Source organism: Zootoca vivipara, chromosome 10 (assembly GCF_963506605.1).
Source record: "Zootoca vivipara chromosome 10, rZooViv1.1, whole genome shotgun sequence".
Taxonomy (NCBI): domain Eukaryota; kingdom Metazoa; phylum Chordata; class Lepidosauria; order Squamata; family Lacertidae; genus Zootoca; species Zootoca vivipara.
The window spans coordinates 58,664,814-58,681,644 of NC_083285.1; the positions used below are offsets into that span (position 1 = coordinate 58,664,814).

General features: G+C 44.7%; 1 protein-coding gene across 1 annotated transcript in view; it reads right to left on the minus strand.

Moving 5' to 3' along the window:
- Positions 1 to 10,850: 10,850 nt before the first annotated feature.
- Positions 10,851 to 16,831, minus strand: part of LOC118091191 (1-phosphatidylinositol 4,5-bisphosphate phosphodiesterase zeta-1-like) — a 155,144-nt gene continuing 149,163 nt past the window's right edge. Inside the window, exons 13-14 of the mRNA XM_060279445.1 lie at positions 11,814 to 11,986; positions 10,851 to 10,912 (exon numbers count right to left, since the gene is read on the minus strand). Coding sequence (XP_060135428.1) covers positions 10,851 to 10,912; positions 11,814 to 11,986 — 235 coding nt within the window. The remainder of the gene's footprint in view (positions 10,913 to 11,813; positions 11,987 to 16,831) is intronic.

A 16,831-nucleotide genomic window follows, 5' to 3' on the forward strand; every position in this document is an offset into this window, starting at 1 on the left:
CTCAGAATCAGGAGGACTAGAAACATTTCAACAACAATGACAATTGCAATCTTCAGAATTCTAATTAGGGACCATGGCCTGCACACACACACACACACACACGTGGGGGGGCAGGAGGTGGAGAGAACACATTATGTTGTTATTCTGCAGCATCACTAGACAAACTATCAATTTTCGATCCATCCCATATTCGTGTGGAAATAAAACAAAGCCCAGTTTAGAATTGAGACACCAACAGATTTTATAGTTCCTGCTGTGCTGCTGTTTTAACAAGCCAGATATCTGAAGGAGGACAAAGCTAGCAGGTTTTTTAAAAAAGAAAAAGAAAGAATAAAGCAAAATAAACCATGCTAATCATTGTTTGCAGAAGCTACTGAAGATACGAGGAGTGGAGGGAGGAAGGAGAGGCAAAAGTCCATAGAATGAGGGAAAGGGGGTGAAGATAAGAGCTACAAGACTTGGCAGAGTGTAATTGCCTGTTCCTGTAGCCTGTCCGTGACAAGCATGAACTGATAAGGCCTGTCTCTCTGCGTCTCTCCTATTTAATTAGAAGAATGGATAGATATCATCTTCCCAGAGAGACGCTGCGCAGTAGCCTGGCACACAAGGCAAGCCTGTGTTTGAAGCAGTTTCCCCTTCAAAAGAGTCATAATCAAGAAAGGATGAACATGCATTACTGAAGCCCTGGAGATTTCCCTTCAAGCGGGAGGGCAGATGCGATGGGATGGGTGGGAAGAAGGAAGGCTTCACTCTGCCTGCTCTTCCCAGTCAGTAAATTAACTTTACTGCTAGTACACTTTCAAGTCTTGACGCTTCCCTGTCCCACGGAGTGCCCAGTGGTAGGGGCTTCCCCAAGCATCTGCTCTTTCGGCATTCGGCACCTGGTCTTCCATCAGAGACAGATTTAAGGGAGGGAGAATGGGTTGAACGCACTGGGTGCAGAGGCACCACAGAGGGCACCCCAACAATGATGTAGAAGGGGAGAGGTGGGCCACCAAATTTCAGGGTGCCGCTGGAATTTGAGGTACCCCCAAGGTCTGCCACATGACATGGCTGGCGAAGTGCACAGCAAAATAAAAAAGAAGTGCAAATTCCAAAGGATGGCTGTGTTTTGGTCTGCATATAGTTTCGGGAAGTGTAAATTTGATAGGTTCACCACAAATGCAAATGAAATCAGATTTTATTTAGCCCAATACTCTTTCCTAGTATATGATATTTGAGGCTATTAAGTAGTGGTTCGCCTCGTTGCCTGTGGCAAAGAAGACGTACCTTTGGGCAACTTGTTGGCGAAGCTCTTCAAGAGCGGATTCCTTTGTTTCCTTCAGGCCACAAGTGACTAACACAATTACATAACTAATTTGCAAGACTGGGACATTCTGCACCTAAAGCTGCCAGATGCTGCGCTGCTTTTGCATGTGTGTGTGTGCAAAAAATATTCAGCTTAATGAACACATCCCAGCTGCAAACCATTGTTACAATGAATAAATTCTTCCTAATGTTTAACTTAAGAACTTTGGAAGCCAAAGAATAGGAACCACATGGGGACAGCCGATGCCAAGTTTCAGAGAACAGGCACAGTAGGTTGAAATATCCTAGAACAATGCACAACTTACAGGTTTCCGCATGTACAATCTCAGTATGTGCCTGTTTCCTGATACCTGGAATCGTCTGTCGCTATGTGGCACCTATTATTTGGCTTTTGGGGAATGCCTTATTCAAAAGTTCCTAGGGTGAGTTGCAAGCACGATCACCCTTCAGGGTTCAGCTCCATCCTCCTCTTGAAATTTAAATCTCTTGGAGGGTGGGTCTATGTCTATGGCGAGCACAGATAAAAATGCATGCGCATGGCCATCTCAAGGCACCATACAGTGCACAGCATGTCATTGCACTCTCTCCAACTGCTGAGTAGATTCGGAACTGTTGATAACATGCTGCAGGGCTATTTCATTTTTCTAATGTACTTTCGACTAGAGCAGACAAACACCATCTTGGATTTCGTATTGACCGAGCACAAGGCTATTGCCGAGTAAATTAATGCAGCAGACACCCTTCCTATTTGAAGAGCTGTCAGAAGATAGTCCTCTGTTTGTAGGGTCATCTGGGGCAATTCCAGGGTAAAGAGAAAGGGAGCCTTGAAGTTGCCCATCAACATGCCTGTAGAAGGAGCAGGGGTGTGTCCTTCAGAAACCTCTCCCCTAGGCACTGTATTTCAATTTCAATTATAGTAATTCTTTCTGCATTTGGGTCTATACATTTTTAAGGTAAAGGTAAAAGGACCCCTGACAATTAAGTCCAATCACGAACGACTCTGGGGTTGCGGCGTTCATCTCACTTTACAAGCCGAGGAAGCCGGCGTTTGTCTGCTTCCGCAGACAGTTTTTCCGGGTCCTGTGGCCAGCATGACTAAGCCGCTTCTGGCAAAAGCAGAGCAGCACACGGAAACGCCGTTTACCTTCCCGTCAGAGCAGTACCTATTTATCTACTTGCACTGTGTGCTTTCAAAGTGCTAGGTTGGCAGGAGCTGGGACCGAGCAACGGGGGCTCACCCTGTCGGGGGGATTTGAACCGCTGATCTTCCGATCAGCAAGCCCAAGCAGCACAGTGGTTTAACCCACAGCGCCACCTGCGTCCCCCTTTTTTTAAAAAAGAAATGCAAATCAGGGTCCACCAGACTACCTACTACTAGTAGTAGGTTCTTGGTTCATGACCTGCCAATGCTGACTGTGACGGAGCCCAGCCAGGATTGGACCTCAAGAAGTCCATTTTTGCCATTGTGGTGGGGAAACAGGTGATGTGGCCAGAGGTGTGTGCCATGATGCGGGGCAAGGAAGCATCAGATGGGTCAGAGGCAGGTACCGGTAGTGTCATTCATGGAATCTACAATAGGCAGGAGATGAACTTCTAGTCCAGGGATGGTTAAGTTGTGGCCCTGTAGATGTTGTGTGACCCAGCCCAGCCAGCATGGCCAGCAGTCAGGATTGAAGTGAACTGTAGCTTAGCAACATCTGGAGGGCAACTGGTCCCTGATCTTTCGGCTAGAAGCATCGTTGATGCCTCCAAATAAAGGGTGAGGGAGGGGAGAGAACTGAGAGAGCAGGGAAGGAGGGAGGAGGATGCCCTGCCCAGTTCTCACATGCAAATAGAGGACTGTCCTCTGTAAAGTAAAACATCCAGCTCAGCCCCCACTCCCCAATATTTTAAGCAGAATCTGGCCAGGAATGCTAGGGAAATCTCATCCCTTTATTCAAGGGTACAGGTTTTTCTATGGAATCCCATAGAATCCCCACACACACATACACATAAAAGTACAGGAGCGTGTTTTTCCTCTACCCTAATCTAATGATATTATATGAGTATGAGTGGGCACTGTATAACACTGAGAGAACAATTTAAATAAGGGCATTAGAAAGGATATAGCAGAATGGGTGTATTGTAGGAAATCCCAGAAGCACAAATGAATGGCATGTTCATTTTGCAGCAGTTACGACTAAATTCTATATTTTAAAGCCTTGTCCTTAAGACTCTGTGAACATTTATTTTATCTTATTTGAAAAGAGCTGAAATGATTTCTGCTTTTACATAGCACTATGGTGTTTCGAAAGGAAATTAATCAGTATGTCTGCCCCTCTCCCTTGAACAGTTTGATTGCTCTCTCCAATGGAAGAATTCAGGCTTTTAGTGTTCTAGCTCCAGCTCTCTGGAATGAGACAGGCACCTTGTGAAGATATTTAAGTGTCTACAGAAGACGTTTGTGTTTAGGAAAGCTTTCCCTGAGCCGGTCACTTATGGAAGATTAATTTTATATTTGATGGACTAGTTTCATTGTTTTTAGTTTGTATGGATAGTTTTGTTGTTTTAGAGTTTGCTGAATTGATTTTATCATTGCTAGAGGTTGTGTTTCAGTGTTTTATTCTGGTTCTACTGAGTGCACCACTTCAGAGGCTTTATCCCTTAAAGCAGTCTATAAATTATAATAATAGTAATAATATAGAACTGGGGATCTTTCCCTGGTCTCAAATGCTTTTTGCTTTATAAGATCATTTTTTTAAAAAAACTCTCTTTTTTTCTAGCTGCAAAGCTTAAACAACACAAGAGTAATCATCTAGGGTTCTTTTGGGAATTTTTAACAGAAGTGGGGTATGTGAACTCCCTTGAAAAGCATTGCATCTAAGGAAAAAATCACGCATGGCATTTTGATTCTGCCCTTCCTCTGAGGAGGAAAGAGTGACCTATAGCAGGACAGAAGGAAGATGGGGGGGGGGCATAAAAAGCCCTCCTGAATCTTGGCCCTCCAGATATTTTGGGACTACAATTCCCATCATCCCTGGCGACTGGTCCTGTTAGCTAGGGATGATGGGACTTGTAGTCCCAAAACATCTGGAGGGCCAAGTTTGGGGATGCCTGATGTAGAATATAGTCATTGTGGATAGTTGCCATTGACAGTCTTATCTTCCATGAATTTGTCCAATGCTCTTTTAAAGCCATCCCAATTGGTGGCCATCCCTGCCTCCTGCAGGAGGGAGTTCCATAGTTTAACTACGCGCTCTGTTAAGAAGTACTTTTTTTCGTCTTCCCTGACTCTTCCAACATCAGTTTCATTGCATGGCAAATGGGTTCTGGATGAACAAATGCAAACCTTGCCAAATTGTCTCAAGGCAATTTTTTTAAAAAAAAAATGTAGTATGAACACCAACAATTGGGAAACACTGGCCTGTGAGTGCTCCAATTAGAGACCAGCCTTTACCAAAGGCGTCATGGGTATATGAAGACACTCCAACTCAGGAAGCAAGAGAGAAATGTGCTAAGAGGAAGGCACGCTTGGCAAATCCACACCGTGATCAACTACTGCCCAGAAACCTATGTCCCCACTGTGGAAGGATGTGTGGATCCAGAACTGGCCTCCACAGTCACTTACGGACTCATTGTTAAAACCATGTTCAGGGAAGACAATCTTACTTGGCTACAAGTGATCGCCAAAGGCAGGAAGGAAGGAAGTTCTTTTAAAATGAGATTCAGAAGTAATACAAAAGTAATACAAATACAAAAGTGAGTGTGAAGATTAAAGGTTTTATTCTACACAGCAAGCAATATTCTACATACCAAGCAAGCACCTCAATCTGCCACTTAGAAGCCCTCAAGAAGCGGCAAAGAGACTCCCCCAGGTAGCACGGCCCCATGGCCATCAGTCTGTGCACTACCTTCTCTCTCTAACTCTGCCCACAACCATCCGACTTACAGATGGCTAGCCTGTATGGTTTGCCCGACTGGCTTCGTGCAGCTCACTAGCTACGTGCAGAGTATTCATCAGCCACCTTCTCCCAATGCCTCACTTTCTCGAAACAATGTCCGACATCAAAGAAGGTACCTAGCCCTATCACTTCCTTCCAACAGATTAGGACATTAAAGGCTGTTCTCATGCCATCAAATAACTTAACAAGAGATAAGAAGAGGAAGGAACAGAGGCAGGAAGGTCAAGCATGTTAGATCACTAACTCCTCATTACAATTTATATTCCTGATAGATTGCCCATGGTAAAGGTAAAGGACCCCTGGGCGGTTAAGTCCAGTCAAAGGCGACTGTGGGGTTGTGGCATTCATCTCATTTTCAGGCCGAGGGACCAGCATTTGTCCACAGACAGCTTTCTGGGCATAGGTACCAAGTTCCAGATTGAAAAATCTGGGATCAGCAGCGCTGCGGCACCGGAAGTCACTTCTACGCACTTCCAGACATGCGTAGAAGCGACTTCCGATGCTGCTGTGCCCATTTCCAAAATGTCCGCGGCACCGAAAGTCACTTCTACGAACTTCCAGACATGTGTAGAAGGGACTTCTGATGCCGCTGTGCCCATTTCCAAAATATCCTCAGTGCCAGAAGTCGCTTCTACGCATTTCCGGAAGTGCATAGAAGCGATTTCTGGCGCTGCAGACATTTTGGAAATGGGCAGAGTGGCGCCAGAAGTAACTTCTATGCATGTCCAGAAGTGTGAAGAAGCGACTTCCGGTGCCGGCGCGGCACCAGAAGAACATGGCAGCCGGCAGGAGCTCCGTAATCCGGGGGAATACGGGGTATTTTGCCATTCGGGACACCTGCGGGAAACGGTAAGAAAATATGAGGGTTTCATGGGGAAAACGGGGTACTTGGCAGCTATGTTTCTGGGTCATGTGGTCAGCATGACTAAACTGCTTCTGGCGCAAGGAGATACCGTGACAGAAACCAGAGCACATGGAAACGCCGTTTACCTTCCCACCGCAGTGGTACCTATTTATCTACTTGTGCTTTCAAACTGCTAGGTTGGCAGGAGCTGGGACAGAGCAAGAGGAGCTCACCCCATTGCAGGGATTCGAACTGCCAACCTTCCAATTGGCAAGCCCAAGAGGCTCAGAGGAGGCTAGGCTAGATGGACTTTTGGCTTGGCCCAGCAGGGCACCTCTGTTCAACATCATCTAATGAAGTAGAACATCCCAAATCACCCCTCCCCTTCCCAAACACAAACACCCTTCATGAAACAACCCATTTAAAGGAAGAAAGAGGCTTTCATCTCAATTTTTCATTGATAACTTTTTTTCATTTCTGCTCCCTCACCCTTTGTTCACTTCCCCCAGTAGATATTAAGCAACAGGTGAGGTGTCTGTGCGCCTGGAGGGAAGTGAGGAAATCCATTCCTGTTGCAAAGGTCTCAGTGAAAGAGTCTACAGCGCTGAGATTGGCAGTGAGCCATTCCTCACAGAAAGTAATTAACACGGCAGGCAAATTTGGCCTCCCTTTCAGTGCTTAAATGCATCAATTTGTCGAGACACTTAACAGCAAACTCATCCATCCAGCACAGGTCCCTATGTCGGCAAAACAGCACCACCCACATAGAAAAAGTGTGTTGGGGGCTATCAGTAGGCTTGGAGGAAGCTTGAAGTTTGTGCAAGTGCAGAAAATATTTGAGGACACACCCCAAGCTGTCTAATGAGGACTGAGGATGCTCATTGGCCTCAGAATTGTGTTGGAGGGGAAGCAAATGGGAAAGCTGGAGGAGGGAGGGGGAATGGAATGGTATAGTCTGATAAAGGGCTTGGCTGGGTGGAAACCTGAACAGAAGCGCTCCACGCTGTAATTTTAAAAATGTAATTAACTAAATAAATACCCTGCCCTTCCACCAAAAGCAGCCTAAGTCGGCAAATGTACAAGCAATAATGCAATTTAAACATCTAAAGAAATTCCAGTCCAGATGCTGACCGAGAAAGATCTCCACTTAAAAGTCTCGTTGAAAGAGGAAGGTCTTTGGTAGGTGTTGCAATGACAACAGAGGTGGCACCTGTCTAACATTTAACAGGAAAGTAGGACAAACGGCAGCACCCTCGGCCAGTAAATTGAGATGACCGCCGCAAGCCCAGAGTCATCCAGACTTAACGGCCAGGGGTCCCTTTACCTTTATTCCAAATGATAGATACCATGATGTTAGAGGCCCATTTCCTACACTGTGTGGAATGGACCTCCTGATAAGATCCATAGCTGCCAAGTTTTCCCTTTTCTCGTGAGGAAGCCTATTCAACATAAGGGAAAATCCCTTTAAAAAAGGGATAACTTGGCAGCTATGATAAGATCCTCAGGAAGACCTCACCTGTAGAGCACAATGATCAGTTGGGGGCTCCTGGGGGGGGGGGTGAGATGATCTTTCACGGATCCTGGTCAGAGTAACCACTTAGCCCTCTGGCCACTTAGTAGCCACTTAGAACTTGCAAGTGCCAGTTGCCGATTAAAAGAATCCAACATGGCTGTGCTTAGAATAACTGTGTAGGAATGGGAAGGCTTCTGTTTTGTTAACAGAAGTCAGTGCAACAAACATCAAGAGGACAAGATATAGAAAAATAGAAGAGTGAAATTCTGTGCAAAGTGCGGTGGAAGCGACAGAAGATGAAAATGAAACTAAGTAAGGTATGACTGTTGAATCAGTCAATTAGGTTCTACCTCCCTCTTCCCTTTGTCTGTTCCTTCTTTTTCTTTTTTCCTTTTTTTTTTTTGCTGATTTTCTTTGTGTCCATGATAATTATCAACATTATTATTAATAATAGTATTATTATTATTATTATTATTATCATTTTTTTTCTTCCCTTTTTCTCTCCCTTTCTTTCTCCTCTCTCTTCATCGCTTTTCTCCTTCTCGATACAACCGCCAAATATTAGCTTTCTTGGGATTTTAATTTTGAAAAATTGCTATTAGGAACAATAACGATATAGATTTGTTTGTACGATGTAAATGATGGACATGCAAGAATGTAAGTGTATTATTACTTTTCGACTATTTTTTGTTATTTTCTGTTATATAAATAAATAAATAGATTATTTTAAAAAAATAAAAAAGAATCCAAAAGGGAGCACACATTATTTGTCTGGAGAATGTAAAGATGCTATTACAAATTTGTTCGCAGTAAGAATCTTAACTTGTGGGGTCATTTTCCTCAGTAAAAATTGCCTCTCTTTTTAAATGTGGGGCTTGTCTTCTGCTAGTTTTTTCTTCCAATGAAACATTGTGCAAGAGGACAGAGCTCTTTAGGAATTTCTGTTCCAAAGCGGGTGCTCTCCTAAATCAAAAGTAGCCCCAAATGCCTGTAGGGAAAATCTTGCAAGAGGCAAGTAGGAAGAGAACAGTGAGAATTGCAATCAACGGCAAATGCCAAGTGTTGGAAGCTCAGGATTTCATCATCATAGGCAAGCTGTATTCCTGCAACGATGTCTTATCATTATCAAAAACTCCCCCCCCCTTTTCGACTACAAGTTTAATGAAATTATGGTTCATCCCAAGTTCATAAATCAGCACTTGGTGCTCTCAAACTATGGTGAAAGAACCCTCCACAAGTCACGCACAAAAACGGAACCTCCCCAAATTTTAGAAGTAGGGTTGCCAGACTCAATAGAGGACGGGACTTCTGTGCCTTTAATTGCCCTGTTCTCTTTTAAGTCTGGAAACCTTAAAGAGAAACCAGCAGACCCTTTGCTTGGAAATTAAACAAAGGGTCTGCTGGTTTCTCTTTAAGGTTCCCAGACTCAAAAGAGAGCAGGGCAATTAAAGGCACAGAAGTCCTGTCCTCTATTGAGTCTGGCAACCCTATTTAGAAGGCATATAGCTTGGTCACAATGCTTACAATTATTCACATACAATTGTTTTACAAGCCTTGTGGTAGGCTTAGAACAGCCCCCTTCAATCTGTTTTGCTTGTCCCTTGATGCCATGGATATATTGGGCAAAATTGCAAATAAACATGCAGATCAGGAGAAATTTGCACTGAAATCCTGATTCATTTTAATGAGGACCTTTTTCTTTCTTTTCTTGAAAAAATGCAAACTGATTTGGAAATGTGGAGAAGTGGAAACTGGGGGGAAATGAGAAACGGATGCTGGGTGTGCCATGTACTTTTCAAGCAGATTCAAAACGAAACCTTTTCTCAAATGATTCTGGGCACTGTAGTTTACCAAGCACTGCTGGGAATTGTGACTGTGGGAGGGTAAAGTACAGTGCCCAGGGAAAGAATGTGCTCTGAAAATGCTTTAAAGGTAGAGTGGTGCCTCGCAAGACAAATTTAATTCGTTCCGCGAGTCAATTCATTTTGCGAAATATTTGTCTTGTGAATCGCAGTTTCCCATAGGAATGCATTGAAATTTCTTTCTTTTTTTGTCCATAGGAACGCATTAATTAAATTTCAATGCATTCCTATGGGAAACCGTGATTCGCAAGACGAATTTTTTGCAAAACAATTTTGTCTTGCGAGTCACCATCAGATTGCAAGACACATTCGTCTTGCGAAAAATTCGTCTTGCAAGGCATTCGTCTTGCGAGGTACCACTGTATAGCATGCCTGACAGAGACCAAAACTGACAGGTTCACTTATCCCTAACCTCAGCTACCTGGCACACTATACACCGGTCATATTCACACCATATATTTAAAACATTATGTAGATGACCATGGCTTCCCCCAATGAATTCTGAGAGTTGCAGTTTGTTAAGGGTTTTGTCAGGAGACCCTCACAGAGCTACAATTTCCAGAGTAGTTTAGGGCTCAATTCCTGTTCCCAGGAGACCCTGGAAAGTGTAGCTCTGGGAGGGGAATAGGGGGTCTCCTAACTACTCTCAGCACCTTTAAGAAACTACAGCTCCCAGAATCCTTTGGGGAAAACCGTGACTGCTTAAATTGGTATCATAGTGCTTTAAATGTAGGATGTGAAGGTGCCCACAAATGTGCTCAGTTTTATTCTCTGCCCCATTCTTGACGCCTGCTCACCCAGATCTCCTCAGAGTCTCCTATGAATAACAGCTGAAAAAGCCAAAGGTTTCCCTTTGGAGAGGAGAGTTACCTAGGAACGCCTTAATTGCTGCTGGCCTGGCAGACCGTAATGTGTTTGACTTCTCTGTGTGTGCAATACAAGCAGGAGGCTGCCATTGGGAGCAATTCCCTTTGCAAGAAGTGCAGGCTTTTGAGTCATTCTCTAATTACAACACATTCCACTCTGTATAGCAGCCATCAGAGTGTGTGACTGGCCTGGTCTTGTCTGGGAAACGTAGCTCCCTGTGTTTTCCTTCATCTGATGATCTCATAGGGCACAGCTGCTGCCTTCACTCTGTTCTCTGTTAGCAAAGGGTTGGCACAGATGCACGGCTTGTGCAACGGCGAGGGCAGGAATAATAATCGCTTATTTGTACAATTCTGAAGCAATCTGCAGAATGTCAGCACACACACACACACAAAAAGGACTGAAAAACCAGAGTGAGTCATCTCAATTAAAGGGTGACCCTTGGCATCCTCATTGGGCTAAATTCTCTTTTGCCTTCTTTCTTTTTTTAAGAGGGAGATGAAAGTGGAGCTGAGTTAATCTCCATCAATCATCTTGCAGATGAAGGAGTAGAAGGCAATGTTCAGCAAAACATCCACTGCAAGAGGATGGAGAGCCTTTGCTCTTTGAATGGCAATTACAATTCTGTTCTCTGGTCCTCAAAGCGGAGCAAAGTTTGTGGACGACTCATTCCTCACCCAAGGGAAATTACAGGATCCTTTCATCAATGAAAGATGCTCCCTTAGGTTGGCAGAAATAAAAAAAATGATGCCTCTCCCCTCCCTCCAGTATAAGCTGTGTGTTCTACAGTAGGGTGGGGAGAAGCCTTCTGGAACATCTGAAAAAGCAAAAAATAAAAACCAACCCCACCTTTCAAATCTCTAATCCAAATCTTCAATATAGACCACTGCTTTTTTTTCTTTTAAAAATGTTTAGGGGTAGTCTCATTTTGGCTCGAGAAAACCGCCATTTTATAGTTCAAATCAGGGGAAATAAATTCACAAAATGTTCAGGAGTATGCGTACCCCTGTGTGCCCCCAGCAAAAAAGCACTGATACAGACTGTAAGAATGGCAATAACCTGCAACCAAAAAGGCTAGCATTAACTCGTTCATGTTTCATGACCTCAGGAGTATTCAGCTGCCTAGCAGAATTAGTGATGTAAACATTAGTAAAATGTTGGACCATGAAGCTTGTTGGATGACCTTGGGCCAATCACTGCCTCTCAGGGTTGTTGTGGGGATTCAATGAGGAGACAGGAAAGCATGTACTTAACTCCTTGGAGAAAAAAGGTGGGATAAAAATGCAAATAATAATATAGGATGCTTCATTCAATTATCATGTTTGCATCCCACCCTTCTACCAAAAAGTTCAGAGCAGCTTAGTCATCACAACAGCCCTGTGAGATACAGTGGCGAAGTAATGGGGGGCGGAGGGCGTGCCCCCCCCCCGCAGGCTGGGCAGGGGGCAGCAGGCTGGATGGGGGTGCCCACCTCCGACGACTGCCACCACCGCTGCGAGTGCCCATCGCCGCCAACATGGAGGAGAGGCCGGGGTGCACTGCGGAAAGAGCTCCGGTAGCTTCTGAGCCCGGCTCCTCCACGCTGTCTCCTCCCTGCCGAAGGAGCCGCCGTCCGCCATCCACGCAGCCCTCGCCTGCCTCCACGATGGCCCTGAAGAAAGCCAGGCGGTGGGCAAGCAGGACCAGCCCCTGCGGAGCCAGCACAAACTGGCTGTGAGGAGAACCGCTTCGAGCGCGGTAAGGACGGGCGGAGGGAGGGCCAGAGGGAGAGGGGAAGGCCTGCTGGATGCCGCCCGCTGCTGACTGCTGTGTCGCCACGGCGCCATGGCATATCCCTTCTGTGCATGCATGTGTCGTGCGCCGTGACGCGCGATGCATGCGCGCGACAGACAACCCACCCCCCGGCGGGGTGCCTTTGGGTTTGCCACCCCGGGCAGCCAGGCGGCTAGCTATGCCGCTGGTGAGATAGCATTTGACTGATTGAATGGATGACCCATGAGAATCCTGCAATGACTTTTTTGCTGAAGCAAGGAGGGGTGGGGTAGCTCAGTGGGAGAAAATCTACTTGGCATGAAAAGGTCCCACGTTCAATCCCTGACATCTCTAGGTAGAAATAAAGAGGGGAGCCATATCTGATACCCTCGGGGGCTGCTGCTGGTCAGTATGGATTATATTGAGTGAGAAGGACCCAGGTTTGATTCGTTTCATGTCTGCTTCCAATGTTTATGAGCCTACATCTCCCTGATCTATTTTTATACAATAAAAAAATTCCTTCAGTAGCACCTTAAAGACCAACTAAGTTTTTATTTTGGTATGAGCTTTCGTGTGCATGCACACTTCTTCAGATACAGTGAAATGGAAGTTTCCAGGCACTTATGTAGAGAAGGGGTGGGGAGGGGTGGGGATGGGGAGGGGGGATCACTCAGAAGGGTGGTGGAAATGGGTGATTGACTGACTGATAGCTGTTGATGACCGCAAACGACTGTAAATGGTTTTGCATGAAAAAGCAAGGGTGGAGATGGCTGAAGATCGCTTATCATGTATACACACGAAAGCTCATGTTTGCACACGAAAGCTCATACCAAAATAAAAACTTAGTTGGTCTTTAAGGTGCTACTGAAGGAATTTTTTTATTTTACTTCGATCCAGACCAACACGGCTACCTACCTGTAACCAGAACTATTTTTATACAATTACCCTGTTTCTCATATTTTAAGACATACCCATAAAATAAGCCATAGCAGGATTTTTAAGCATTCAAGGAATATAAGCCATACCCCGAAAATAAGACATAGTGATAGGCGCAGCAGCAATTCCGGCCGCAGCAGCAGGAGGAGGGGAAAAAAAGACATCCCTTGAAAATAAGCCATAGTGTGTTTTTTTAAGGAAAAAAATAAATATAAGACGTGTCTTATAATATGAGAAACACGGTATGTCAAATATTTATATATTGCTTTTCAAAGATAGCCCAAAGTAGGATATAACCACAGAAAACACAACCATACAAAAATAATAATCAATGCCCAAATGCTGAAACAGAAATGAAAAGAAAAACATAAAAGCAGATTACAATTGTAGTTCTGTGAGAGGTCTCCTAATGACTTGGAACACCCATAACAAACTACATCTCCCAGAATTCTTTGGAGGAAGCCATGTGCTCTGTGCTTTGAATGTATGCTTAGGATGCTAAGGTCTTGACAAAGTCTGGCTCTAGGATTCCTCAGCTCACCTTAAATTAAGAAGAAAGTCCTAGGGTTGCCTACTGTCCCCAAATCTGAAATTTACCTGTATGGAAGCTTTACTGCTAAATACTGAACAGCATTATATTTGTGCTGGGATTTGCCTCCTGCATTCGACTGTGTTGCAAAGTCACATTCTCCTTCCTCCCCAATTGTAATTATTTGTTTGCACTAGGCGGGCAAATAAGAAGTGTCAGTTCAGACTCCCGCTGAGCCTGAGGATGGCAGGATCTTGTAGCTCCTTTTCATTTGGAGGCCTGGCCTGCAGAGTGATGCAGAGACTCTGAAAGGCTGCAGCATTTAACAAACCACATGAAATCCAGTTGCTTTCTCTCTTTTATTGGAAAAGGCTACTGGAAGCTGGCAAGAGAAATCAATCTGCGTAGGGGCAGCACTTTGAGCGGTGGAGAAGGACTCATTTATGCAACTCTCCTAATTCCTGGTCAGTGAGATTTTAAAGCATGCATTAACCGCCACAAGATGGTGGCTTTCTATAAATCTTAAGGAGGAGAAAAACAGTCAGGAAAGGGAGGCTGTTATTCATGGCATTAAGATAACTCAGGGCTCTGTGCATGCTGGGATTCCATGGGAGTACTGATTAGATTTAGATTAATATCTCTATTAAAACAATACTCAAAGCAGCTTAGAGTAATAAATAAAATATTCCAGAATACAACACTATGCACAGATTTCAGATTTCATTCTAAGAAATGGCAAGCTCCCAGTCCTCAGTGGTAAGATTCCAGGCCTTATGAATGCATGAGAGCCAGTGTGGCATCATGCTTAGAGTGTCTGATCTGGACTGGGGAGAACTAGTTTCCATAATGTCTCCAAAGCCATGAAGCTCACTGGGTAATAACAAGCCAGTCACTATCCCTCAGCATAAGCCAGGCATCCCCAAACTGCAGTCCTCCATATGTTTTGGCCTACAACTCCCATGACCCCCAGCTAACAGGACCAGTGGTCAGGGATGATGGGAATTGTAGTCCAAAACATCTGGAGGGCCAAAGTTTGGGGGTGCCTGGCATACGCCATACCCCTCGAACTGTCCCACTTTAAGCAGGGCATCTCGGATTCGCAGAAGCCTTTATTCCAAGGAGCCAAAGGAAATATATTTGCTTCTTTCCCCACCCTCTCCAGTTTTATTGTTATAACATTTCCAGCCTATGCTTACCTTCCAACATGCCATAAAGGAAAACCAGGATGCACATCTTTCGGGGCTGTGCTCTTGTGGGAGCCAAAACAGTACATCCCGGGATCCAGTCCGAAGTCGGGATGGCTTCCTATGTTCCTCTGAAACAAGATGGCATAAGACATTGAGCCAACAATCAAGATGCCAACAGTTGTATACAGCAGTGATGTTGACGATGCCACACAAATTCACTTTATGGATGTGTTTTCTGGAGCGAAATTTACCATGTGATTTTCATATGTACATGCCATGGTTAACTTTTGCTGTGCATTTTTGAATATGTATACATATTCTTTTATGTTGTGAACCACCCTAAGATCTTGTGATGAAGGACGGTTTATAAAGTTGACGGGCATTGCCGTTCAAACACTGTATTTGCACTGCAGCTTGTGATTGAGTATGCAGGGCGGGGCTTTCCTGCCCTCCCTCCATCCCCATTTTTGTTGTTGTTCAAGTTAGCACTTTTATATGCCTGTTGTCTTTGTCCATGGAGTTTTCTTGGCAGGGATACTGGAGTGGCTTGCCAGTTCCTTCTCCAGGTGGATCACGTTTAGTCAAAACTCTCCACTATGACCTGTCCATCTTGGGTGGCCCTGCATGGCATAGCTCATAGCTTCTCTGAGTTATTCAAGCCCCTTCGCCACGACAAGGCATTGATCCATGATGGTTGGACAGTGTTCTCGAAGCTACGAACATGAGTTTGACCAAACTGCGGGAGGCAGTGCAAGACAGGAGTGCCTGGCGTGCTATGGTCCATGGGGTCACGAAGAGTCGGACACGACTAAACGACTAAACAACAACAAGAAGTTAGCACCCCTGGCTAGTAGCCATGAATAGCCTTAACCTTCATGGATTTGTCTAATGCTCTTTTAAAGTCATCCAATTCGGTGGCCATCACTGCCGTCGCTGTATGCAGAAAAACTTTCTTTTACCTGCCCCGAATCTTCCAGTGTCCAACTTCACAGGGTGTTCGCAAGATCTAGTGTTATGAAAGAGGGAGAAATACTTCTCTCTCTCTGCTTTCTCCATGCCATGCATAATTCTATCATGCCACCTGTTGCTCACCTTTAAGCTAAGAAGTCCAAAATCCCTCCTTTGGTTCTGTGTTCCTTGATGACAGGCTATGAGTCTAGGGAGAAGTATTTTTTCTGATAAAGCATTACTTGAAGCAGTGGAATGGGTGGAGTGGAGTGGGGAGGAGTAAAGCAGAAGCGGTGCTGTGAAGAGCAATAACAAGTGGCAGGCTCCTATTGATTCTATACTCTTGAAATCTCATTAGCTATCAGATGGAACTTGACTACTGCCAACAAATAAACAGCCCCCACCACCACCACCACTGCCCGGCCAATCCTCTGTGCCGCTGATCTGCCAAGAGCCAGCATATTCACATTGGACAGAGCTGTGCTTATTCTTGCTAGAGGTAGAGTATCTTTTTTAAAAAAAATAAAAAAGAATCGGGTTTTAGACACAAGAATTTTGGGTTTAAAGTGTTTCTAAAGCCCCTCCCTTTTCTTTCCTGGTTTTCCTTTAGGCTGTTAAATGATGCTCAGAGTGAAGCTCATTTCAAAAGCTGCTCTCCAAAGCCAGAGGCAGCTTTCCAATTTCTGGGCTGGAAAAAAACCCCAAATGATGAATTTTCTATTGGGCGGGGTGAGGGAGGGAAATCTGATCAAACTTCTTGAGAGGTCTGGCTTTTGGGAGGGGGAAGAAAAAGCCTGTTCTGCCAGCAGCTTAAAAATAAAAGTTTGTTGAGAAATATATATATATTCACCTGGATTTCCAGCTGCTAATTTTTGTGCAATTAATTTTAAATGTCCTGAGTTAAAACTGGGGGAGAGGAATATTTTGCATGTGTACACACAAGCCCTTTTCCGCCCCTTTCCCCCTTTCATTTTCTCCATTTTGTTGATTTATCTGGAAGGGGTAATGCAAAATAGAGGAGAAAGGCTTGCCCGTTCCAACTGAGGACATGAACCATTGCCCTTGCTCCCATTTGGCTTAGAGATGCCATCACACAGCCAGCTCCAATTGCCTGTGAAGCACATTCAGCTTATCATGCTGGCTA